At 33.4% G+C, this 26,219-nt stretch overlaps 4 protein-coding genes and 1 pseudogene across 6 annotated transcripts in view; 3 read left to right on the plus strand and 2 right to left on the minus strand.

The window, feature by feature from the left end:
* LOC105165453 lies at positions 3,033 to 4,421 on the plus strand (annotated as a pseudogene).
* On the plus strand, positions 6,837 to 8,293 carry LOC105165826 (pathogen-related protein-like). The gene is made up of 4 exons (XM_011084988.2): positions 6,837 to 6,992; positions 7,118 to 7,250; positions 7,369 to 7,667; positions 7,918 to 8,293. Exons 1-4 carry the CDS (start codon positions 6,837 to 6,839, stop codon positions 8,074 to 8,076), a joined length of 747 nt encoding a protein of 248 aa, XP_011083290.1. The 3' UTR covers positions 8,077 to 8,293.
* On the plus strand, positions 9,220 to 12,063 carry LOC105165454 (putative pentatricopeptide repeat-containing protein At1g53330). 2 transcript variants are annotated; one of them, XM_011084470.2, is made up of 2 exons: positions 9,220 to 9,545; positions 10,165 to 12,063. In XM_011084470.2, exon 2 carries the CDS (start codon positions 10,526 to 10,528, stop codon positions 11,969 to 11,971), a length of 1,446 nt encoding a protein of 481 aa, XP_011082772.1. In that variant the 5' UTR covers positions 9,220 to 9,545; positions 10,165 to 10,525; the 3' UTR covers positions 11,972 to 12,063. The 2 variants fall into 2 exon arrangements, with proteins under 2 accessions (XP_011082772.1, XP_011082773.1); XM_011084471.2 differs by having other exon boundaries at positions 9,220 to 9,540.
* Positions 15,850 to 20,387, minus strand: LOC105165456 (IRK-interacting protein). Of its 2 annotated transcripts, XM_011084472.2 has the most exons (3): positions 20,227 to 20,387; positions 19,723 to 19,843; positions 15,850 to 17,477 (listed from the first exon to the last, which is right to left on the minus strand). In XM_011084472.2, the coding sequence occupies exon 3, from the start codon at positions 17,475 to 17,477 to the stop codon at positions 16,119 to 16,121; it is 1,359 nt and encodes a 452-aa protein (XP_011082774.1). In that variant the 5' UTR covers positions 19,723 to 19,843; positions 20,227 to 20,387; the 3' UTR covers positions 15,850 to 16,118. The 2 variants fall into 2 exon arrangements, with proteins under 2 accessions (XP_011082774.1, XP_020550406.1); XM_020694747.1 differs by lacking the exons at positions 19,723 to 19,843; positions 20,227 to 20,387 and adding an exon at positions 17,807 to 19,716.
* Positions 26,059 to 26,219, minus strand: part of LOC105165827 (protein transport protein Sec61 subunit alpha-like) — a 4,311-nt gene continuing 4,150 nt past the window's right edge. The window contains exon 8 of the mRNA XM_020694238.1: positions 26,059 to 26,186. Within this exon, the coding sequence (XP_020549897.1) occupies positions 26,059 to 26,186 (128 nt within the window). The remainder of the gene's footprint in view (positions 26,187 to 26,219) is intronic.

The following is a 26,219-nucleotide window of genomic DNA, read 5'->3' on the forward strand; positions in this document are numbered from 1 at the left end:
ATATATATATATATATATATAAATCCAATTAGCTATACTTACCTTATATCCCAAAATGCTTCTATTTTACGTGGAACTGCTCAACCCTCTACCTTGTCGTCACGTCCTATAATAAATTATAATATGTATAATCAATATATTTAAGTTACCAAATAATTCATAAGAATTCACTTAATCAAACCCCTTATATATTTATAACTATCATTTTTAATAACATTCGTAAATTATATTACCATTGAAACCTCATTTTCCTCTTTAATAACATAATATTTCTAAAATATAACATCCGAAGTATTTCTATGAATTTTCTGTCAATTTACCGTTGCTATACAATTTAATTAAGCAACAATACATAGAATTACATATTTGGTTAATCATTCCGATGGAATTGTGTAAATTAACTATAAGGATAATTAAATCTAACAAATCTAATATTTTAATTACCCAACTATATCATTTTTATAGCAATTGTGATATTTAAATTGACACTAATATAAATAGCCAAAATCATAAAACACTCCGATTAAATAGTTCACCGCTCAATATAATCAACATTTAATAAACGGACTAATTAAATAATATAATTATATAAATTAATAGAAATTAAATTACAATTTTCGTACCTCTATTTTTCCGAAATGTGTGTGTGCGTCGCTGTGTGTGTATGAATGTGTGTGTGTGAGTTTGTATTATGTGTGTGTGTGTGCATATTAATATGGAAGAGAGGCCCACCGCCTCATTCATTCTACACTCTCTCTCTCTCCCCTCAATTCTACTATATATTATTTATATATATAATATTATTATTTTATATATTTAATTAAACTTTTCTCAAAATACCCATTACGTCCTTTCTAATTTTCTAATTAATATAATTTGCTTTCAAATATTATTACGAACTCCAATTTAATCCGTTCAAGTTTTATTATATCCCAAATTCAATCTATAATTTTATTTACTAATTACATCTAAATTTCTAATAATTACCAATTAGTCTCCCAATTACATACAAAATTCTACGGACGTCACATGTGTCATGCACATGCTTTTTCCTAGTTTGGGCTTTTGTTCCTATTGATCAATTTCTGTCTGTATCAGTATGGAAGCAAATTTCTGATCCTATATTTTTTGCATTTTGATATTTTAGTCATTTCCTTTCTAAGGTAGCAAATAAGTCTTATTATTTTTAATTTTTGTGATTCTAGTCCATTAAATTGATCAATGGGAACAAAAGCCCCAAATCAAAAAACGTACTTGCGGGCCACATGCTTATTCTGCAATATTTGTAAACTCCAGCGACTGAAGGATCAAAATCACGAAAATAAAAAAATTACATGTCGACCTATTTACTACTCTAAAAAAAAGAACTAAAACACCTAAATATAAAATATATTGAATGAAAATTGTACTTAATTTATAATTATTTTAAAGATAAAAAATCTAACTCTCGTATCGACTTCTTAATATACAACTACCGCATAAATCTTTTATTTTCATAATATTTTTTTAGCCCAAAAAACCTATAAAGAAATAAATACATATATAGGACTCCAACCCAATAATTCTTGATTTCATATCAAAATTTAGGTTGTAGCTTTCAGAAAGCAGACAAAAAATTAAAAAAAAAACACTAAAACTACATAAAATTTAAAAAATATGAAATTAGAAAAAAAACATATAAGCAATCCCTTTTATGATATTATAAATGAACAGATTACCTCCTATAAAATAAACAATAATAATTTAACTTCTATATTTTTAAAAATACAGTAATTTACCCTCTGTGTATTTTTTAAAAAATATAAGAGTAGATTGCTATTATTTTTTCATAAAATGATAATTTACTAATTTACAATATCATATAAAGATAAATTATATTAAACCCAAATAAAAAATGGTGCTGTAATTTGTAAATTCCGCGAGTGAAGATAAAATGCATACGTGGAGTTTTCACTTCAAGTTTGATAATCCGTTACAATAATTATAGAACAGATCATACACATGTTTGAAGAGAAAACAGCAATTTTGGCACTATAATTTAAAAACTAGCTTGAAAAAGTATAATAGTAATAAAAAATTTATAATTTTGATACTTCGATTCAAAATTTAACCGCATACATGGCCGTTTAATCAGACGCATTCGTGTAAGTGGCATTAATTTGACGTCCACATGTAGTGCACGTGACTTTTTACCATTAAATTTCTAATTGAAATATTAAATTACAAATATTCTATTATTACTATAGTATATTTTCGAATTATTTTATAAATTGTGATACTAATATTGCAAGAGAGGCTAAATTCTGATACCAAAATTACAATGTTCTTTATGTTAGAATGACCTTACTTTGATTTTATGTTAGATATTTAGAGTCGCTTATAAAGATTTATTATTCACTTTCTCGATGCTATCAAGTATAAACCAATAGTAAGTCAGATAAGTCTTATCTAAATTCTGTTGCATCAGATAATTACATTTATACCCCTTTAAATAGGATGTTTGAAGTATTTTGTTATGATTATTAGCTATGATCGTATCATTTATAATTATTTTTAACTATAAAAAATATTTTAATTTCACATGTAGAAACGACGCTGATACATATTTGCACAACCATAATTAATTACTATTCGACATGGTATTTTCATTTTTTACCGTGATATATTAGTCATGACAAAATGTTATATTTCTTATAACAATCATTCCTCAAGTTCGTAGATTTCTAAGATGTGACGTAGTGTGCGATCCCTACTTTCCAATTTGAAAAAATTATAATTTTCATCCTATAATTTAAGGGGTGGCAATTTTAATCCTATATGAATTGATTTTGTAATTAAATCCTGTAACTTAAAAAATTTGACAATTGTAGTTCTTTTTGCTTGGAAAAACACTTGTGTTGGGCACATGACCTTTAAAATTGGGGTTTCTCAGCCAGATGAGATCACAATTGCCAAATTCTAAAAATTATCGGACTAAATTACAAAAATTAGTTGGTACATAACCAAAATTGCCAGCCTCTAAATTACTAGGAAATTTGCAGTTTCCCCTTCCCATTTTTACCAAAAAAGGTCAATTGAAACCTTACTCATACCCATATATATATGAAGCCAAGGTTTGGAAATCCAAATTATCCCACAGATTAGGTGAATAGAAAGTAGCAAACAGAAGCAATAGAGATGGGCACAGAAAAAGAAGGTGGTGTTGAGGTTGCAGCGGATAAGTATAGGTCTTTCTTGCATGATGAAGCACAGAACACAGAGTGGCGACATGGAGGCCCTCCTATCTACGACACCGTCAACCAGCTCTTCGAACAAGGCCGCACCAAAGCACGTTCATAATTCAGATTTGTTTAATATATACTTTTTGTTTTCTGTAACATGTGATAAATATTTGCAGGAGTGGGCTAAAGGATCTCTAGAAGAGGTGGTTCAAAATGCCATCAAGTCATGGGAGATGGAGCTGTCTCACAAGACTCGGATTCAGGATTTCAGGACTATCAATCCAGACAAATTCAAGCTCATCGTTAATGGTACTAATTACAATATTGATCGAATCCAGCTCAAACCCTTTTTCTAATTTACCCTATTCCGTGTAATAGGAAGAGAGGGACTATCTGCGGAAGAAACACTTAGGGTGGGGAGCTACAATGCGCTGTTGAAGAGTTCAATGCCGGAGGAGTTCAAGTATTACAAAGTAGAAGAAGAGAGCTTTGAGTCAACAATGCGCTTCCCCGTGGATTTGCGTGGGAGGTGCTGGCCGTTCACTCAGGCCCGCCGGTCATTGTCTTTAAGTTCCGGCACTGGGGTTACTTTGAAGGCCCCTTCAAAGGGCATGCCCCCACTGGAAAAATGGTCCAGTTCTACGGAGTAGGAATTCTTAAAGTAAGTTTCTATCTTAAATATACGTATGCTTAGCTATTGAAGCACATTCGATTTCACCATACATATTAGGCGTGGCATGAAACATTTTAAGATTGAGTTGAAGCTGTCACCATTTGTATGGCGAGATGACTTTTCGGACAAGAGTTTAAATTTCAAAGGCATCCAAATTCAAGATAAGATTGAATGATATTGATGAAATGAGTTGACAGGTGGATGAGTTGATGAGGGCAGAGGATGTGGAGATATACTATGATCCTGCTGAGCTCTTTGCCCCACTACTTAAAGCACCTCTCATTTCTGGACCCAACACACAGCAACAGGGGACTGCTGCTTCCACATCTCCTCAAAAATGCCCTTTCCAGAACGAATAAAGTCGTGCCTGCTTAATTACTTATGTACTACAAATACTGTGTTATTTGCTATAACTAGCACTTTTATCTTACATATCAATCAACACATGAGAGAATTATATCTTCCTCTCTTGAATTTTAGTGTAATAATGTAGATTTTTTGTGATTTAAAAACTTATATTTACTTAATACCTCCTTATTATTGGTTTTTATCTAACAAATAGATTCATTTGTTAGTCAAAATTTACCGAAATTGTTGATATTAGCGAAAATAAGTTGGGCAACAATCCATGTTTACCCCGTATTAACTTATTTCTAATTTATTGCAAATCAAATAAATTTTTTTCTAACCAAACTATGCATATACATCTTGACACACTAATGCATGTGAGAAAATATATCTTCACGCTTATAAAATTAGTTTGGTCATGAAAGATTTATTTGACCTATAATATGTCAGTAATAAATCAACTGAGAGTGTATACAGATTTTCACTCTTTTTGTTCTTTTGCTAATATTAATAAATTCGGTGAATTTTGACTAAGAGAATAATCTTTTTGTTAACGAAAACAATATCAGGAGCGCAAAATGTAATTTTTCAGATTATTGAAAATTTACATGTAATTATATCAAATTTTAGGAGAGTATGATGTAATTATCATTATATATAAATAGAGGTACGTGGTTTTTCATATTGTTAATGATCATTTGTGACTTTTTTTTTATCTTTCTTGCAGTGTAATATAAATGATTTTCTTAACCATTTAAAGAAATTAATTATGCCACGAAATTAAACACTAAGACGTGTAATTAAGGAGGGATTAATTACAATTAGTGAAGAAATAGGTACACCTCAATTAATGTGAGTAAAGGGGCCAACTGGCAAGATAATTACATCATAGAAAAGTGATGGCAGCTGACTTTCCGAAATTCATTTAAGACAGTCGGTTCAAATAATTAAGATGCCACACTAGAAAAAATGTATGATTATTTTCTCTACAATTAATTACTATGATAAATAAATAAAAACAATATGGATTAATTACAACTTTGCAATAATTATAAGTTGTAGTTTTTGCAGTGAGGTCAAAACATTAGTTATGACAAATATTTTGATAATAACTAAAAAATCATAGAAAATATTGTTTAATCATGAAAAAAATTAAATTTTCACAATAATTTTATTTAATTATGATAAATAATATTGATTTATCATATTTTTTAAACCATAATCATTGATGATGTAAGAAAAATTTAACTTTTTGTAGTGTCACTTAATACTGATGGACCAATTCAGACAAGTTGTTGGTATAGAGGGGCCATCGAATTCAATTATATCATGCGAAGTAATAAGTCAATTTTTAGAGTAAATATGTATGTTTATTCAAAATTTTGCTAATATCAGCAAACTTCGTTAATTTTGACTAATGCATGGATCTATTCGTCAAATAAAAAAAATATTTGAAGTACTAAATGTAAATATTCAAACTAAAGAGAGTACGTATAATTACACCAGACCTTAGCGGGGGACAATATAATTATCCCTAGTGATAATTATTGTATAAAAATGAGGGTCAATTACTACTTAATCATCTGAGAATATGACACTACATTTTTCCACCAAAAAAAAAATTACACTTACACCCTCTTTGATGATTTTTTATTACAACTGTCCCTATTTCGCCAGAGTTTGAATGAATAATATTGATCTTAATAAAAAATTATTGTATTTTTAATTCTATCCTTCATTCAAATAATCTTTTATAATATTTTTGTACTTGTAAAGAATAAATATAATATATATAGAAAGTCAAAATGTGTAATTATAATAACATCTCTTAAAATCTTTTTAACAACTTATAAGCTCATCCAAAAACACCCTAAATGGGCCAAGAGATTTATATCATAAAAAGTAGACTATCAACCCACTGTAGTTATTTACTTAAATATTCATTTAAAACATTGGGTTCAAATAATTAAGGTACCACAATTGATACTAATGGACCAATCCAGACAGCTCATTGTAATTAGAACTGCGTAGTTAGTACACACCAAGTGATAGTACATCAGCTAATAAACTTTCTTACAAAGACAAGTACTAAATACTTTAGCCATTAAGACAGTACTCAGAATTCATGCATACAATTAGGCACCACCTAATACTGGTCATGGACCATATAACTTAATCAGTTCCAATATGTTAATTAAAATTAACTAGCACCGTCAATTTTATGATTTGTTTACACAAATCACTCTTATGCTTTGTATAATAACTTATATATTTACTAAAAATATCAACATTATTTACACGGATCACATCTGATTTTTGAAACATTACACGCACTTCCTGAAAATGTCAACCTCATTACACAAATTATCCCTTTTAATATTTTTATTGTCAGAAGTGGTTTTTGTAATTATACAAAAGACATGGATAATTTTGTTAAACAAATCATACATGGGAGAGTACAAATGTAATTATCACATTAATTAATCACATCATATCTTTGCCTATATATATGATGAGCCCCTCCAAGCTTTTTGTAATCAATTCATCATCCCACATATTACATCTCAAACAAAGCAATATAAACATATATAGATATGGCCACACAAACATTACAAGGTGCTCTTAAGACAGCAAAAGATAAGTACAGGTCTTTCTTGCACCATGAAGACGCACACAACACTGTGTGGAGACGTGGTGCCCCTCCTACATACCACAACGTCAACAAGCTCTTTGAAGAAGGCCGGACCAAGGCATGTGTCTGCGCGTGATGTGTTTTAGTTCAGCTTGAATTCACTTTTGGTCCCGTGATTTAGATCATTTGATGTTTTCGTCTTTTCACTTATGAACATCCATGTGTTATATATTTAATTTGTAGGAATGGGCTGAAGGATCTCTAGAAGAGACGGTCCAAAATATGATGAAGTCATGGCAGACGGAGTTTACTCACAAGACTCGGACTCAGGACTTCAGGATCATGCATCCAGAAAAGTTCAAGCTCATCGTTAATGGTACGTAATGGAAAATTTTAACCTAGACAGGTTTGGTCGGACTTGAACCACATTTTGTTGTGTTTGTCAGGGACAAAAGTATTATAACTCATGCATAATAACTTGGTTTTTATAACAGGAAGAGAGGCACTATCTGCAGAAGAAACAATTAGTCTAGGAAGCTATAATTCTGTGCTGAAGAGTTCAATGCCAGATGAGTTCAAATACTATAAAGCACACGAAGAGACCTTCGATTCGGCTGACGACGCTTTCCGAAATGCGCTTCCCCGTGGATTTGCGTGTGAAGTGGTGGCTGTTTACTCAAGCCCGCCGGTGATTACCTTTAAGTTCAGGCACTGGGGTTACTTTGAAGGCCCCTTTAAAGGCCATGCCCCCACTGGAGAAATGGTCCAGCTCTTTGGACTCGTAATTCTCAAAGTAAGCTTCTATATCATAGTCCATGTACGTGTGCATGCATGTAGTGTGTGTATACACTAAAATAGTTTCATGGTGGATCCTGAATTTTGAAATGCACTTATATGGAGTCTTTTCAAAATTCAAGCCCAACCCACAAACCGTCTCGACCAAACCAGGCCCGGTCCTATGGTCCTGGTCGAACCAGCTTGGTCTACTGTGCAACTTGATGAATCAATTTCTCCAATATCCTGAGTTCTTTTGTGGTGTACAGGTGGATGAACTGATGAGGGCAGAGGAAGTGGAGATATACTATGATCCTGCTGAGCTCTTTGCTCCACTACTTAAAGCACCTCTCATTTCTGGACCCAACACAGAGCAACAGGGTGCTGCTTCTTCCACATCTCCTCAAAAATGCCCTTTCCAAAACTAGATCATATACTTCCAGTCCAGAGCAAATCACAACCTTTAGCATGACAACACTTGTGCATCTACTAGAATAAAGTCGTGCCTGCTTAATGACTTACGGAGTACAAAAAGTGTCATTTGCTCAATTCCACTACTTGTATCCAGACTAGCACTTTTATCATGTTGCTGCCCCTTATCTCATCATATGTAATATTAGTAGCAAAATCTAGAATAAAATTGTACCGGCTTCGTATTGTAGTATAAAATTTATAAATTTTGTTTAAAGTATATATTATATAATGTAGATTATTAATAAGAATTTTACTTGTTAATTAACTCGATGTTAATTCTAACATCAATTTGTTTTTATATTTATTACGTCTTTTTCTTGTAGTGATTATACTAAAAAGCATAATATTTAGAGATAATTATGTTTACACTACTAGGGTATTTATTTAATTCCCAAACTTCAGAACAGGTGTTAGAGTAATATTTTAGGGATTTTTTTTATATTTTATAGAAAGTCTTAATTTAAAACTAATTGTTTATAATAGTGTACTTTTTAATCTTTAAAATTTTCAAATTAATTTTTTTTTATTAGTTATGACTTAATGAATTTTAAATTTACAAAATTTTCATATATGAAGATTTTAATTTAAAATTCTGTAAAAATAAAAAAGATAAAACAAAAGTTACTATAATAAATAAAAAACAATATGATGTACTATTGTTCTTCCTCAAAATATTACTCTGACACCCCATCTAAGATTTGATAATTACAAAAATACTCTTTAGAAGCAAATCTATCACACAAAAAAAGTATTTTTATTTTTATTTTTTTTTCCCATAAACTTTACTAGTGGGAAGATTTTTATAATTATACAAAAAACATGAATAATTTGTCTAACTTCACCAAAGTCCAAAGAATGTAAATGTAACTATTGATAATGTTTATGAGGCTTTGTTAACAATTAGGGATGTACATTATAATAAAAATAATAATAATAATATTGAATTTAGAGTGGTTATCATTATTTTTTTTGTATTTTGTTTCATTTTAATATGCATACCAATATATTATATAATAAAATTTGGAATAAAAAATTTAATTTAATTTTTTTAATATTCACACATCCAATATACGCACACAAACACATATATACACACATGGATTGGTGAGTATGGCGTGGCGCGGCCTCCATGTCTTCATCATCACCGATATCATCGAAAACGTCTTCCTCCGGCAGCCCCGGCCGGAGCTCCGTTCAACTGGTCTCCAAAACGATGTCGGACAGGCTTCTCGGAAAATACTTTGATGCTTCGGGATTCGACTTCGACTACGAAGAAAGCAGCTTGTGGTCTCCCTTCGTTCCCAGAACAGCTTATTTAGCCTCACCGCCGGATTCCTTCCGCTCCGGCGCCGACAAGTTTTTGAAGAAGCTGAAACTTGCGAGCAAGCCGAATTGGTTTACTACTCTCATTGCCTGCGGTAAGGTAATTATTGATGCATTAATATTTGATATTTAAATGTATTAAATGAAAATTAGTGTATAAATTTCTTTAAAGGAAAAAAGTAGTTCTGAAATGATTGAGCGTTATTTTTACTTTTTCTAAATGATACATTCAAATTTCAATATTAATGTATACAATAAATTTAATTATTTACATACATGGCAATAATTTTATATATATATAATTATAATTACAATAATGATAAGAATATTTAATATTATCATTTTAATTAAATATCAAAAAATTAAATTCTTGTCACACTTTGAACTGTCACTATGTTATATATATATATATATATATATATTAATACTGTAAATTATAACTGGCTTTCTTAAAATTTGTCATAATTATAAGTATATCTGCGTATTTTGAAAAATTACAAATACTCTTCTAAAATTAATGATTTTTTAACAATATATTCTCGTAACCGCCATAATTGTAGGAGAATTTGTTAGACAAATTAACTTTAATTTCAATAATTATATTAATTTATAATTTTTTAAATAATAATAAAATATTAATAATTATGTCAAATTTCAAGAAAGTTTATTGAAATTCATCCTAAAACTAATGCAGATTTTTATTATAACTGGTGCTGCAGGCATTGCGTTGATGATGATGTAATAAACAATTCCGTGCATGGTTTGGAAGTGTGTATCCTATGAGTATGAGGGATGCCTTGTTTATATTTAAATCTAGTACGTACTTTGATGTTGTAGGAGTGGGAGCAATATTAGTTTTAAATTAAAGCACTTTGGAATACGAGGTTTGTACGATACGTATGTATGGATGTGCATGAATACGCAAAACAGTTTTCCAGAATAAATATTCTCATCAGCACGATAAAATGGTAGCAACAAAAAGTATGATGAGAATAAAGATAGTGATAATGTACAATTAACTTCAAATTTACAGTGAGCCTCCGCTCAGTCTCAGTCTCGGTCTCAGTGAAAACCATCCGAATGCTAATATCTGTGCCGCAGCAGCACAAGTATTTCTACTTGAAACAAATGAAAATGAAGAACATCTCTCCGTTCAGACTCTCCTCACTCCTCCGCCTGCAAAACGACCCGACCAAAGCCCTTCACCTCTTCCTTAACCCCAACCCCAAAGACCCAAACCCCAATGCCAAGCCTTTTCGTTACTCTCTCCTTTCCTACGATCTCATTATCTCCAAGCTCGGTAAAGCCAAAATGTTTCCCGAAATGGAGATGGTTGTGGAGAAATTGAAGAATGACACACGCATTGTCCCCGAAGAAATCATTTTCTGTAACATTATTACCTACTATGGCCGAGCGCGCTTGCCGCATAAAGCCCTCCAGGTGTTCGACGAAATCCCGTCTTGTCGATGCCAGAGGACGATAAAATCGGTTAATACTCTCTTGAATAGCCTTCTGATGTGTCGGGAGTTTGATAAGATAAAGGAAGTGTTTTCAGGGATTGGCAAGTATGCGAGCCCTGATGCTTGTACGTATAACATACTGATAAATGCATGGTGCATGAGGTCTGATTTGGAGAGAGCGTGGAAAGTGTTTGATGAAATGCGGAGGCGAGGGGTTGAACCTAATGTGGTGACATTTGGGACTTTGATTAAGGGGCTTTGTGCAATTTCTAAGTTGGATGTGGCTTTCAGTTTGAAGAGAAGGATGGAAAGGGATTTTAAGATCAGACCTAACGCGCATATCTATGTGGCATTGGTAAAAAGGCTGTGTAAGGTTGGTGACTTAAATAAAGCCATTAAGTTAAAGGACGAGATGTTAAGAAACAAAGTGGAACTGGAGCCTGCAGTTTATTCTACCTTGATCAGTGCGTTTTTTAAGGCTGGTCGAAAGGGAGAGGTTTATGAATTGCTAGAGGAAATGAGAAGGAATGGGTGTAACCCTGATACTGTAACATACAATGCAATGATATATGGGTTTTGTCAGGAGAAGGAATTTGATTTAGCTTTTGCTTCTTTGAGTGAGATGGAGAAAGAGGGGTGCAAGCCAGATGTGATTACTTATAATGTGATTATTGCTGGGCTGTGTAGGGAGAAGAAAGTGAGAGAAGCAAATAAACTGTTGGAAGATATGCCAAGACAGCAATGTGCCCCAGATGTGGTAACTTACAAGACACTGTTTGATGGGCTTTGTGATGTACAACAGTTCAAGGAAGCAGCTTGCATTTTGGATGAGATGATTTTTATGGGATATGTTCCTCATTCTTCTGGTGCATGCAAATATCTAGATGTATTGGTCCAAGGGAAGGATAAAGAATTGTGGACATGTTTGTTTAATTTGGCAAAGAAAAATTCAATTGATAGATATATATGGAGACTCATAACTTCTTTGGTCTGCAAGGACAAACATTCAAATGCCAGTGAGCTGTTTAATAGGCTAATAAAAAGTCATGCTCTATCAGTCCGCTAGAGATACTTTGTATAGCGTGCTTCTATGTGCTGATTTTTTCTTGTGCACTTGAGTGACTGTTGAGTTTCAATATATTGCTTGGTATACACATCTCTTCTCCTCATTACTTTTGCTTGTGAGTAAGTAATTTGCATTGAAATGGTTTATTATTTGTTTTCCCTAGAAATTGTGTTTGTAAGAGTCATGACCATATTTTATGATTTCCTAACTTGGAAATTTAATTAAACTGAGACAAAACAAGAGAGTTTGGCATTTTCGTCTTAGTGAGCCATTTTAAGCAACTATTCACATGGTTGAACTTGGACAGGACACAGGAGTCTTGGACTGTGTCTAGTGGGTAGGCCCGATTGGGATCCCACCGACAATGTAATTCGATATGAGGGAGGCGTTTCAAATATGTTGTTTCCCCTGCCTTCCATATACATCTAATCTTTGACTGACATTGTTCTCCTTGTATAAACATCTAAATTTTGTAGATCTATGTTGAAACGAGTTTTCTCTCTGGTTGTAGACTACCTAAATTAGCCTTATCCTTCTAAACCTCTATAAAAATTTAGACCTGAAGCAGTAAACTTGCACATGCAGAGTTATGTAATTATTGTATCTGAGCATAGATAGTTATCGCAAGGCATGGAAGAAATCATCAACTATTTGATGCTTCTAATTGATGAAAATAATCTGCTGCATCTTTATACCACAAAATCTTCAAACATATATGCTACCCATTTGCCTGTGGCTTCTATACCTTAGTTCTGACTGTTGACAATATGCTCATGAAGGAAATGGATTTATACGGTTATAAGGATATTTTCAGTTACAAATTTGAGTAGTTCTCTTCATGTCTTTTGGCTCCCATATATAACAGGAGAAACAGTGATAGCTTCATTGCTGATTAGCCTTCAATAGTCCTCATGCATCATGCATAAATTATGTTATGGTTCTGTACATAGCAGTTGGAAATTGGCTTAATCCAGGTTTGAAGGTGCAACGGAGTTGGTATGTTCTGGGATAGCTATTAAACAGACCACCCAACTCCTGGATTTACCAGCACGACGTACCGTGGATTGTGGAATTTTTGTACGACCAGATTTTGTGGTTATTTGAGCAAAAAGACGTCAGCCACGTGTATATGGAAATTCTTTGGTGAATTGCCTTTTGAATATAGACAAACGGTAATCTTCCTAAAGATCCAACTTCTTTTGCTTGTTGCTATAGATTAAGTCAATATCAGATGTAAAAGCTTTATTAGGGGAAAAAATCTCAGTGCTGCACACCATGCTTAATTTATCAATTTATGCATACCTAACTCCTGCACGTCTTATTACTGGACTTGTAATTAGCACAAATCCTTCTCCTGCATGTATCCTTTAATGATGACAGGTCTCCTTACTGCCCTTTTCCCCTTTTGATGCTTGGAGCGATTGTTCCGTTACTCTGCGGGGTTTTCGGTATTTGACTAATTGAATTTCAACCAAATATCCAATCTTTGGAGCTTTCTTCTTTGATTGGTGGTGTTTTTATTGGTTTGTTGTTTACTCTTCCTTGCAATTATTGACTTCTACTTCTGCCTACCTTTTTGTCTCCTTCATTTGTCATGTCTTGCCAAGTCCAGTTCCTACTAATTCATTAACCAATTTGTTCTTTTTTCATGTTGGTGTTGAGAACTTTGTCCTCATAATTCAATTATCAAGTTTGTAAGTGTTCTTTCTTTGAACACGCTATTTAGGTTGCGTATATTGCAGATAGTGAAAGCATTGAAAAAAACATACATTTTTAATGATGTGGCCGTCCCATGAATGCATTCTTTAAGATCCCATGAAGACAAAATACAAGGTTGACTTTAGTAGAAGATTTTATTTTATTTTTTCTTTTCAATAAGAGAAATCTTAGGTTGTCTTCAACCTTAGTGTAGCTATTCAACTGAAAGAATTTAATCTTTACGAAATACTTTGTATTCTTTTGGACACCACAAATGCACTAAGAATTAACATTTCAGTCTTTATTGGACCAAGAATTGCTTATCGTTATCAGCTCATAATATACAACATAGATGATGAGTTTTTATACTATTAGACCACCGCAGAGATAGTTAGTAGAAGACTCAATTGACTTTAGGCAGAGGTCTGGGTGGACACATGGAGGGTAATCTTGCACCAAGAACGGCATTTATAGGTTTGGAGCCCTCAAGTTTGCGTGCACACCAAAAGTTAAGTGACTGTAGATGATATGTGCCCCCATGGGTGGGTTCCTCGGACTCACTTTTCATTCTTCATCCAAGTGAATTGAACACACTCCCAAAACACCTATTTGCACACACATGGAACATTCCAAGAAACCTTGGCCGGCGTCTTAGTTCTTCCATACCTAACCAACTTCCTCCATGCACACCCAAGTTACACTTGTACAACACAACCAGATTCCTTCATTCTCAAATTTCAAACCTCTTGACCCAGCCCACCAACTTGTACACCTTTATATAAGCATTGTCACTCTCCCACCATTATTCCCACTCCACATGCACATTCCAGCTTCTCGCACACCTGCTTTCCATCCAACATTCTCCGCATCTTTCAAGCTCGCAAATGGCTCGTTTGAGCAGTCTTTCAGTTGCCCTTACTCTTGTATTTGTCATTTTAGGTCCAATCTTGGAAGCTAGAGAACTGACAAGTGCGGACAAGAATCGGGCTTCGTCTCTAGAGGCAAGTTTAGTGTTAAGTTCCCTTCCTAGAGCCATTGTTCCACCTTCTTCCCCTAGTAATGGAGGTGATGCAGAAGCCATCTCAGAAAAGCTCTTTGCTCATCGTGTTTTTCGTGTAGAGGGTCGCAATCTAGAATCTGTTCCTAGTCCTGGAGTTGGCCACTGAGTTTATCCTGGACAGTAGCTATACTTTTACATTGTTTACAGAAGTTAGAGTTTGGACAGTGTTGTGTAGTTCCATGTTTGTTGCTAGGTTGATTTGCTTTATATTCTCATATTATATGATCCATGTATACAAGTAAAATGGAGGAAATGTATTAATGGATTCGTACACTCTATAGATATGAAAAAGATAAATTATAGTAAGAATCTTATTTTATGTGTTTTATTTTAGTGATATTTGAAAACAATTTTAGAATAAATTGTGGGGAAAACTTTATTATATATTTGTTTCTCCTGTTATTTACTGACTACCATCAAAACCAAAAATGCCTTTCCGCCTTTGAAAAAAAAAAAAGTTAAAAAATATCCCCTACATACATTTAAAACATTTATTAAATACTTATTATGAAGTATATAAACTCGAGTTACGATTTAAAGAACGATTTTGAGTAAAACCCAAGCCCAGGTAAAAAAAATATCGCACTTCCTTTCCATTAGGTTGAAGGGCCCTTTGTTTTTTAATTTTAGTTTTAGCAATTATGAATATAAATGTTCTGTGATTGGCCACAATTATTAGTACCCTTCTTTTAAGGATGATCCATTAATCATAAAATTGGATGATCCATTAATCATAAAATTGGATGATCCATTAATCATAAACAGCAATCTAAATATAATGGTAAAAAGTTTGTAAATGTTTTACTCTAAAACTTAATGGTAAAAAACTAATAGCATAAATATACGTTACTTTAGAGATAAAAAGAAAATCTAATTCAAAAAATAAAATATTAGTGACAAAATCTAAAACCGAAGGTGTATTTTGCATTCCGACTCTTCTTGTGAAGAAGAATATGCAGCACCTAAATATATCGGATAATGAAATGATTGATACATTTAAAATCAAAGGTATGCAATAATTATTCAAACAATTAATGCATAAAATATGGAGTACAGCATGAATTTTGGGGCTACAGAATCTAAATAAAAGCAAGTTTTAAGCAAACAAAAAGTAGGGTTGTGAAGGTAATAAACTAGTACATCAAAGCTACTTGTTAATAGTAAGGAAGTACTACAATTTACACTTACTATTCCTCCCAAAGTATTAACAAAACTGGGGAGCTCTTAAAAAAGCATATTGCACTATGAAGAATCTACCTATGTAAGACCATGCAAATCGTTTCAGAAAAAGCTCTTGCCTCTAGGCAAGCCATAGCAATCATCTTGCTCCCCAAGAAACTTTTTTTAAAAATTCAATCTAGTCACATACTCATCTTAGCCAACCTACGTTTATCGTAGATAAACCTGACATTGAACAATGGTTGCACCGATTCTGAACCCTGGAACCACCACAAAAGCCACCCGGGGATCGGTCTCCAGGGTCCCGTCAGACGATAAGAAAGCCTCGTCGCTCAAGCTCTCCATGTAAACTTCAGAAAACCGGTTTCCCTTGCAAACTTGAAAGATTGATACCTCTGGGTCAAAAGACAAGGCCAGGCAGTGTAGGAGCCATATGCGCTTCGCCATCTCACTGAAAGCTGTGAAGAATGATGTCTCCGGGAGATCCCCAGAATTGACCAAATTCCTATGGTCCAAGTTCCCAAAGAGGGACGCTTCCAACTTCGGATGGATGAGTCTCAAGTACTTCTTACGGCAAAATGTTGCGAATAGTGACTTGGGCTTCCATGCTAGGTAGTCTGCCGGTCTCGCGGATTTCAGCTCCATGAATCTGTCGAAAAATAGACGGTGTTGGTGATGACCTCCCTGCTCGGCCGATGTTCTTGTGGAGAAATTGGGGTGGTTGAAACCATCAAACATTTCTCTGCATACAAAGGATTCAAATGCAAAGCATTTATGATTGGGTTGCCAGAAAGAAATATTGGGTTCTATTGAACTGGCCGCAGCATCCAAATCCCAGTCTGCCGATTCCATCTCAGTGATCAGCAGTCGGACAAAGCTTCGAATCGATTTCACCGCCTGCCGGAGGTATACGATAAAATGGGTAGGCTTTAGGTCTGAGAACCGAGTATTTTCAGGCATGGCTAACTGCCCACTTGAGTTCAGCTTCTTTTCAAGTGACCTGTTATCCTTATTGGTATCTGCCAATTTCTCTTTAAGAAAGGTTACTTCGGAGTCTTTAAGCTTGAGCTGAGAATCCAACTTCTTACTCGTGATCTCGTAAGTTTTGACAAGACTCTTCTGCTCCTGGATTTCGGACAAAAGCACAGTTGTCTCCGGAGACATCTCGTTCAGCTGTTTTTTCAGGTAACACTGCTTCAACTCTGACAAATTCTTTAGCTCGGACACAACTATCTGATCTGCAGATTGAATCCCATCAGCATCATAAGGAGATTGCGCGAATTGCAGCTGGGCGTATGCGGCTTTAATGGCAGATAAGCTGGCAAACAATTTTGCAAGAAATGCTTCTCTAACTGCCCTATCCTGCAGCTCCTCATCTTCATCTTCAAAGGAAGGAATTCGAGTACTTTTCTTTAGTAGATCCTTCTTCGTCTTTTCATGGGACTTTCTCTTTTCCACTCCATCTTCCGGAGCTACCCCTGTGACAGCTTGAATATGAAGAACCTTTGCAAAAGTACGCGCTAACCTGCTCTTACTTGGGGTGACTGCGGATCGTTTAACTGAGTCCATCTGAATCAAGAAAATCAAGAAAATGAAACAAGGACGCCTACCGTCGAACAATATTAATTACGCAATCAACAGTTAAGGTAAATAATAACAGTAATGTCAATAAAGAATAACATAAAAGAGAATCGAATAGCAGATATAATCATGATTATGCTGACTTTTCATAACAAAGTTGTACGGTTTATCTCTTAAATCAAGGCCATTAAAGGCGCAGAGAATTTCTTTCGCCTTTTTGCCTGCGAAGTTTAAGTCCGCTCCAAGTAAAGCAAATAAGAGACGAGCAGAAAAACATAGAAACAAGAAGGTCAGAGATGATCAGACAGACGACATACTCAGAAGACGGGAAGAGAAGTTCGATCCCTTAATCCCTAATGCTTTGCAATCGAAGGCAGATGACGTGTAGCAGTACTGAATTTATTGCAATGGATACGAACACGGGCAATGCATAATTGAGGGAATAAAATAATTACTCAAAAGTTAGGTAACAATCTTTCTGAATATTCTACTACAACCAGGCAACATTTGACCCTAGAATATTATAACAACTTGCAATGCCACCAAACTCCTGATATGCATACAAATGAACAATGGCACGACGCACCCCTTAACAACTTGGCTGAATTAGTTTCTCATTGTGGTTCGTAGACAGCTAGATACAGCAAAAGATATGGTGAGGTGGGATTGTGTGATGATAGATAGTCCAAAATATCACTAAAATATGAACAACATAAACTCTATAGATTAGGACAAGAAAAGGAGTCCCACACGGTCCGATTCAGGCAAGTTTTGGACAAAACTTGTCTTCCATTCACAACAACCAACAGGTTGGATCCAGTTAGAAAACCCTTTAATCTACTCGTTTTGCAGATTTTTTTTTGTTAAACTAAATTTGCATATGAATAGACTATGAGTCAACCAACATTATGAAGATGAGCATAGTGGGAGAGTATCGAGAAAGTTCTTCGCCAACAAAGACAAAATTCACAACCATACATAGATCGGAACCGTGGCATTCCTTCGACAACCAATGAGCACACAAGTGCAATTAATAGACAACATGTCGCATCAACATTGTTATCGAATGGAAGTACTTCGATTTAGTAAACAAAACAAGGCTAATATCCAATAGACCAAATTATGCGAGGATCAACGATGGGCACAACACCAACCTAACTTAATTTACATTATGAATTGGGCTACTAGGAAAGATTGTTATATGCACGAAAACATCACATAATTGAGGATCAAGCAAAGTCAGCGATGGGACCTACATTATACTTATATGACAGTTCACGGTATTTAATATTTCAAACCTGACACGCCTTCAAATAAACAGCACCCGGATGAATCAGCGGTCCAAATAAGGTAAATAAAAGCCGAACTAATTATGAACGGCCAATCACACGACAAGTGGTTTCAATTGATCTACGGTCCAAAGGACTAATCACGCAACATTTCTAGTACTTTTGTCTTAAATACAAAAACGAATTTAGCTACGACACATATGGAAAACAATCCGACTTAAATGCGGGCACGTACCATGATATCGACATTTCATTTTATGATATCATTATAGGTTATCGAATGTGGTTCACGCTTTATGAGATTAATATCAAGCGACCACATGGTATAGCACAAAATCAAGAAAGTCTGCCAAAAGCATGATCATCATTTATCACTTTTTTTATTTATTTATTTTTTTCTTGGTGAATATGATGATCATTAATCTCATGTCACCTATCCTACAGCAAAACAGAAAATCTCAGTGGACCCAGCAATTACTACAGAGAAAGACATTTATCATTATCATGGTGTGATGATTCACGACCTTAGTTTCACATCAAACCGTCCAAAAACTTTTGAAAACCCCACACACTGTAACTCAGGCCACACCGTATCTTCTACCCCAACAACGGATAAAAACACCCAGCCCCAGAAATAAATATTTTTTTTAATTTCAACCCCGAGAAAAAAATCTCGGGCCCCACATTCTTCACTCACGTGACAACAACTCCAGGTGATCATTCTTGGATCACGTGGAAGTCACGTGACCATGGAAGGGGTACACGGTAGGGGCGTCCGCATGATAAAAAAACTCTAATACACAGACAAGGGCTAAAGCCACTGCGTCCAGACTCCTGAGGGCAAAGACCAAGAATTACCATGATCCTCCACACTAACGTGCAGGCAGAGAAAAACACTTTGACCAATACCAGGTAAAAACACCACCACGAAAAATTACCGTTACCTTCCAAGAAACCTTTAACCCCAGAGAAAAAGCTGCAGATTTAGGCTGCTTCTGCTTCTGCTCTCTCCAGCGTGAATTTCAAGAACCCACAAAACACCCTCATCAGTTATCTCTTCAGCCCCTGATATACAAAAAACCCCAAGAAAATACTTAACTCCCACGTTAATCTGTATATACAAATACATACATACATGTGAAAATACACACACGTGCGTGTACTGTGTGTTTTTGTATGTGTCCAAACAGAACGACAAAGAAAGGTAGAATCTTTAAGCGCAGAAGAAGAAAAAAAACACTTCTTTAGGTTTCTAAAATCAATTTCTTTTTTAAAAAAATCTTGTACAGATGTTTCGAAATAAAGAATCTGATGATGTAATCCAACAGGAATAAATAAGCCCATCAGTTATTTTTCGTCTACACCCCTGAAAAAACAGTCACCTTATGAAGAAACGTCATCGGTGTTCCTTCAACAAGGAGTCCGGAGTTGAGAAGAGACGTACATACCTTGGAATCTTGAACTGATGGAGAGTGTACAGAGGAGATGAAGAAGGTTATAAACGGTTTGATCTGAATGGGTTTTTGGAGCTCGGAAATGGGTCGGGAGAGTGAGATTGGCTCTGCGCCTTCACCAGGAGAAAGGCTGTTCTTTGCTTTTAAGAGAGTGGTGGAGGGGGGTGGGGGGGAGGGGGTATAGGAAAAAAAGACGAAAATGACCAGAGAGGAAACGGGAAATGCTGGACAGAAGAGGCATTGGGGAATTAAAAACACACAGCCTCACCGTGGGGACAATTTCCTGTTTTGCTTTTCTTGTTTGGACAGTTTTGTCCTTGTTTTTTCTTAATAATGTTGTTAACGAAGGAGTAATTAAGGCCTCGTTTGGAGGGTAAAGTAGTAAGTTCAAAGCTGTCGGAAAGACACGGTTTCACAATGGGGGATATATGGGGAAAGTCGTAGTCTTTGTTTTTCCGTTTCTTTTAAATTAATTTTTAATCGAACTGATAATATAATTATATTACAAAATCATTAATTATTCTTTTTATAAATTAAAGTTAATCATATAAATAAGCGTGTATCAAAATATGGATTTTTGAGGAAATAGCATACAGATTGCTTCTTGTGATGAAAGTCCAAAGTATTTAAATACGTGCATCAACTATCCTATAGGGTGCCTACCAGATTTTGGTGTTTATTGCTTTTTTAATCCTTCTTTACCTCAATCATATTAATGTACTATTATTCAAATTAAATTCCAGTCTGGGCTTTAAAAAAAATCCAAAAAGCAAATGTTCTGGTATTTATTGCCTAAAGAATTGATGTAAAAACTCGTTTGTAGTGAAAATTTGGATTGATTTAAATGAGGTTTATAATAATTTTGCTCGTATTTTTAATTGTTATGTTGGTTACGGTCACATGTTTGGAGGGCATTTTAAGAATTTTAACAGCTGAGTTTCTTGATTAAGTTTTTTTAGAGTCTCAGTTGTGGATCGCGATCTTTTATTAATTATGTTTACCATAATTAGTTACGATTATATTAAAGGTAGTTTCCAATAATATAAGAGATTACATACTTTTTCATTTATGTAGCCTTGAAATTACTTTTACGATTTAAGATATCTTTGATCATAGTCGTGTACGGATTGTAAGATATCTTCGATCATAATAGTATTGTACAAAATTGTCATTTTATCCACGTGGCTAAGATTAACTCTCATAAGGAAACTAAAAGTAAATTTATTTACATCATAAAAAAGAATCTAAATTAAGAAGATAAAAACACGTGTAAAACAATAAAATAACGCAATCGACAAGTTTGCATATTGATCAACTTCTCTAAACCACTCTCTTGTCAAATAATATTGATACAACAAATAAGTTGTAAAAGTGATCCGATTTAATAGATTATATCATAAAGTCTTTTGTGCAAACGCCCGTATTATATGTAGTTGGTGATGACGCAACCTTTTCAACCAGCCAATTACGATTTATTTTCTCCATAGTCAAAAACACGCTAGCTTTGTATAATTTAACAAGGAATAATTACATTTACACTCTTTGAATTATACTGTGTTTATAAAGTATAGTTATACACACATTCATCAGAAAAAGTCAATACTATTCACACAAACCACTTCTACTTTCTAAAAAATCCACACACACATTCAGAAAATATCAACATCATTACACAAATTATCTATATTTTTAATTATCAGTGGTTGGTTTTATAATTATGCAAAAATCATAAATAATTTTATATATAGACCATAAATTATGAAATATAAATACAAGTATCCCCTTAATTAATATTATCTAACGCTCCTCCAAGAAAGGACGCATTATTAAAAAATCGAATGAGTTTGAATAATAATATGTGTATGAATTCCACATGTGTTATGCAAATTGGTGTGTGTTGTCAAAATTGTAGCATTGGGATTGGTGGTGCAATCCCATATACAAGTCAAAATTGTAATAAATGAGCTGCTTTTTCTCGTTGCATACTAAGTGATCAAAGTATAAAAAGCTATGTCTTTCTCTTAGGCTATAACATAAGAACTATTTTGAAGAATAAAATGTATTTGAATAATAATATTAACATATCTCTTTCATACAGCTTTGATATTTAAATAATAATAGTATTGTATACAGACATGTAAATATTTACGTAGTCACGAGATTTGTACTTTTATTTAATGTATATAGACATGTGGATATAAAAGAGTCGAGAGATTTGTATTTTTATTGACTAAGTAGATATTTTCTACTTTGTTTTTATTTTTGAAATGTAAGTGGAGAAATCGAGCGATTATATATAAATTGAGTTTGTTGAATTCAATCAGAATTTCGACTTATCATTTACACAAAATTTCTTAAAACTCAAGTCATAATATTTTTCATAACCAATTCACTTTGCAGTTGAGTTCTTACAAGAAAATAATCCTCGGTCCATTTCCCTCCAAAATATATTTGCTTTAATAAATACTTACGTCAAACATACGTGTTGACTAATTCTTTTAGTTTTCTTCTTTTATTTTAAGTGAATTGGATATAGTTACGTTTTAAATATTTTTTTAACAACTAACATAATAATTACGAATATCATGTATTTATAACGACCAACAATTATTATGGCAGTGACAACTATTATTAAAGTAAATCACTACTCATACAATAGTAGAATTTATAATCATTACATCATTAACTTTGTCGATTGAATTAAGCATCATTAACTACCAAAAATTTTCAATTCTTGAAGGTACATTTTTTTGTCATGTTTGAAGATAGTACTTCTTTACAATATTTAATTAAATGAAAATAGTCTTATATGGTCATAATGTGTCATGTTTGCGTTGTGTGCGGGGTACAAAAAAATTTTGAGCTCAAAATTTTTCATCGATAAATTTTATATTTAAAATTGAGTTGTCTGCGGGGTACAAAAAATATCATGTATGTTTAATAGATATGTCCCAATAAAATTCCCCCACGAAGGTTTCATTTCATCAATCATCAAAGCAAATGTGACCTCTCAAAACCAACACCATGTGATTTAAATTTTGATGGAATTGAATGACAAACCAATCACGTTAAGTACTTGAGAATTTGTTAGGAATTGCCACTAATTGCCTGTTTTTCCACAATGATTTTATGAATAAGTTCAATTTTATGGATTTGAATTTTACTGGACATGTGAGTATTTATTTTATATAAAAGTGATTATTTGTCTAACTTTATATAAATTATTATAAGTTATTTATCATTATCGAGATTATTATAAAACTAAGGTACTTTTATACGAATATGGTAGAAATATCATTCAGTCAAATCCTTAAAACACCACAAAAGTAGCACCATACTTTCTCAGAAAATGGCGAGAATCACTTGTCTTGTAATAGACATAAATTGACCTCTTGTTTGATTAAGAAAGAAAAAGTATTACCATCAACGACAAATATGCATTTACTTAAATTCATTTAAAAATATTGTTTTCTCTTTCGTGTTAATTAATGAATCTATCAATATTTTTCAATAAAGCCTTAGTCTAACAGTTAAAAATCGATGTTAAATGGTTATTAGTTTAAATTCTATCATATACGTCGGTATTTGTCTCACTTCATATAAATTTATTGTGATTTTAATGCTGGGATTACCTTATAATGAAGACATTTCCTCAAAATATTTATGATTTTTTCAGACAAGCTTTAGATCAGTTTTCTTAATATAAGGTCTTTACAACCCGACTCGGTGTCGCATAAACCCTGATTATATGTACGGATTTAGGATGATTATTGAATCATTTTAGTGTTTGTGGTCCACGTGAAATGGTACAATTTAGTTTATTCTATAAATAGTCACTCTCCGTGCTACGGATACAACTTTCACTATCCTAACATGCTTACGACCTTCATTATCATTTCTTGAAAATCTACTGACTTCAATATCGGAGGGTTATAACTAAGGGATTGCTTTTTTTGTAATTTGATTGTTCTTTCGAATTATACTAAAGTACTTATTGATGAGTATTGATTAATTATTATTCTATTAAAAAAATGATGGTTGACAATTTTTCAAGCATGCCATAAGGAGTAGGAATATATCATTATCACAAAACTCAACCAAGACGTACGAAATTGACATAATAATACATTTGATTATAAAATTAAAAAAAAAAAAAAAGACATGATAATGAAACTTATGCTGATGAACGTGCATAAATTACGTAGATTCCAGGGTGACAATATCATTAATTCCCTCGAGTAGCTTAGCTGACCAACGGACAACAGCATCAAGACAGAAAGAAATGATATTTTCCCAAAATACATAGGGGGATTGGATTTTCAATTCTACATCCACTCAATCTTTCATTCTAATTAATATATACATTTTACGTATATATTCAATGACGTAACCTTGTATATGTGACATATACATATTAATAAGTAAAAATAAAAAATGCAATAGAATTTAAAATAAAAAAATTCAATCTGATTGTCAATTTTTCTTTGGTATTCATTGTCGCTGTATTGAATAATATATCAAATAGCATCACAAAAAATAATATTTAAAATGTTTCGTAAAGTAAAATAGCTCCACATCTAACATATTGATTCTTTTTTTTTTTTTTTGACGGAGAAGAGATGGAGATTAACGAAATTGAAGAATGGATAAAATAATAATTGTTAGTGTAAAATACACCCACCATTCATATATTTTGAATTATTATACATACACGTACCAAAAAAATCAATATTATTTATGCAAATTATTCTTGATTTTTGAAAAATTACACATACATTCTTAAAAAGTGTCACCATCTTTACGTAAATTATCCTTGTTGAGGGAGTAAATATATTTATCGGTAACTTTTAAAGAAGATGAAAATGCGGTCAACTCCTTTATTCACAGGTGATAGCACTAAGGGGTAAATGAGTGAAGGGAATGAAATATGGAGGGTAGAATAATGGGAGAAAAGATTGATGTGATGAATCGAATTTTAAGCCTAAAGATAAGATACAGAGTATCTCAACTCAGGCAGCTTTTTGATGGATAGTTGAGCATCTGCAGCTTCATTCAATCATCAATCATGGGCTGTCCACCATTATTACTGTATTTAAAGGAATCCAAGAATATGCAGCTGTAATAAGGATATCAATTGAAAAGTGCATTCAGATTGTTACATCTGCTGAAAATGTTTTTAATCATACTTTCTCTTGCGGTATGCTAAGAAGAATCATTCGTTTACACTTCATAGCAATACACAAAGTTCCTTTACTGTTCTGTTCTGGGGAAAGTACCTCAAAGTTCGCATGACATCTTATTTTAAGATAAATCACGACAAATTCTTTTAAAATTTAATGTAATTATAAATACCACTTATTATTTTAAAAATTATTAACCCTTAATTTTACAGCCATGTAACAACTAGCACAACATTATAGCAAATTTCCACTTCCTACACACTAAAAGTCATGCTTTTCTATCATCCCACTTGCCTAAAAAGTGTCCTTTGTGTAAATAAGAAAAATTTGCTCAACACGATCCAAGTCATTTAAACCAAAGTTTTGATTAGGCAAAACATCAAAAAAATTGTAGTAAGTTAACAGAAAATTCTTCGCGGAAGTGCTGTGCATATGTTCGGACTATAACTGCGATCTGGGAGACCTAGAACTGTAAAACTGTCAAAAGTAAATGAGCATAGAACAACACAAGTCTAAGGAACTAAAGCAAACTAAACTAAAACCTTCCACTAGGAAGCTCCACTGTGTCAACAGGGAATTCTTCTTTACATTCCCCAGCTTAACAAAAATGAAAAGTCTACGACATAATAAAACTCAGAATGTGATCTTAGAAACCGAAGAAACCAAGCTCACTGGCCTTCTCCTTCTCGAATGTCTCAAAATACTGATATATGATGGTGACCGCGAGCAGAATACCGGTGCCGGAACCAATTGCCCCCATAAGATCTGCCAAAACTGTTAGCGCACCAATGCACATGCCGCCAAAAG

Source organism: Sesamum indicum, linkage group LG6 (genome assembly GCF_000512975.1).
Source record: "Sesamum indicum cultivar Zhongzhi No. 13 linkage group LG6, S_indicum_v1.0, whole genome shotgun sequence".
Taxonomy (NCBI): domain Eukaryota; kingdom Viridiplantae; phylum Streptophyta; class Magnoliopsida; order Lamiales; family Pedaliaceae; genus Sesamum; species Sesamum indicum.

Excerpts from the sequence above, each read along its gene's own strand:
- LOC105165454 (XM_011084470.2), top strand. The coding sequence starts at position 10,526 with ATGCTAATATCTGTGCCGCAGCAGCACAAGTATTTCTACTTGAAACAA.
- LOC105165826 (XM_011084988.2), top strand. The coding sequence starts at position 6,837 with ATGGCCACACAAACATTACAAGGTGCTCTTAAGACAGCAAAAGATAAG. Across the intron at positions 6,993-7,117 it reads TTGAAGAAGGCCGGACCAAG|GAATGGGCTGAAGGATCTCT; the intron begins GCATGTGTCTGC and ends TTTAATTTGTAG. Across the intron at positions 7,668-7,917 it reads TTGGACTCGTAATTCTCAAA|GTGGATGAACTGATGAGGGC; the intron begins GTAAGCTTCTAT and ends TGTGGTGTACAG.
- LOC105165456 (XM_011084472.2), bottom strand. The coding sequence starts at position 17,477 with ATGGACTCAGTTAAACGATCCGCAGTCACCCCAAGTAAGAGCAGGTTA.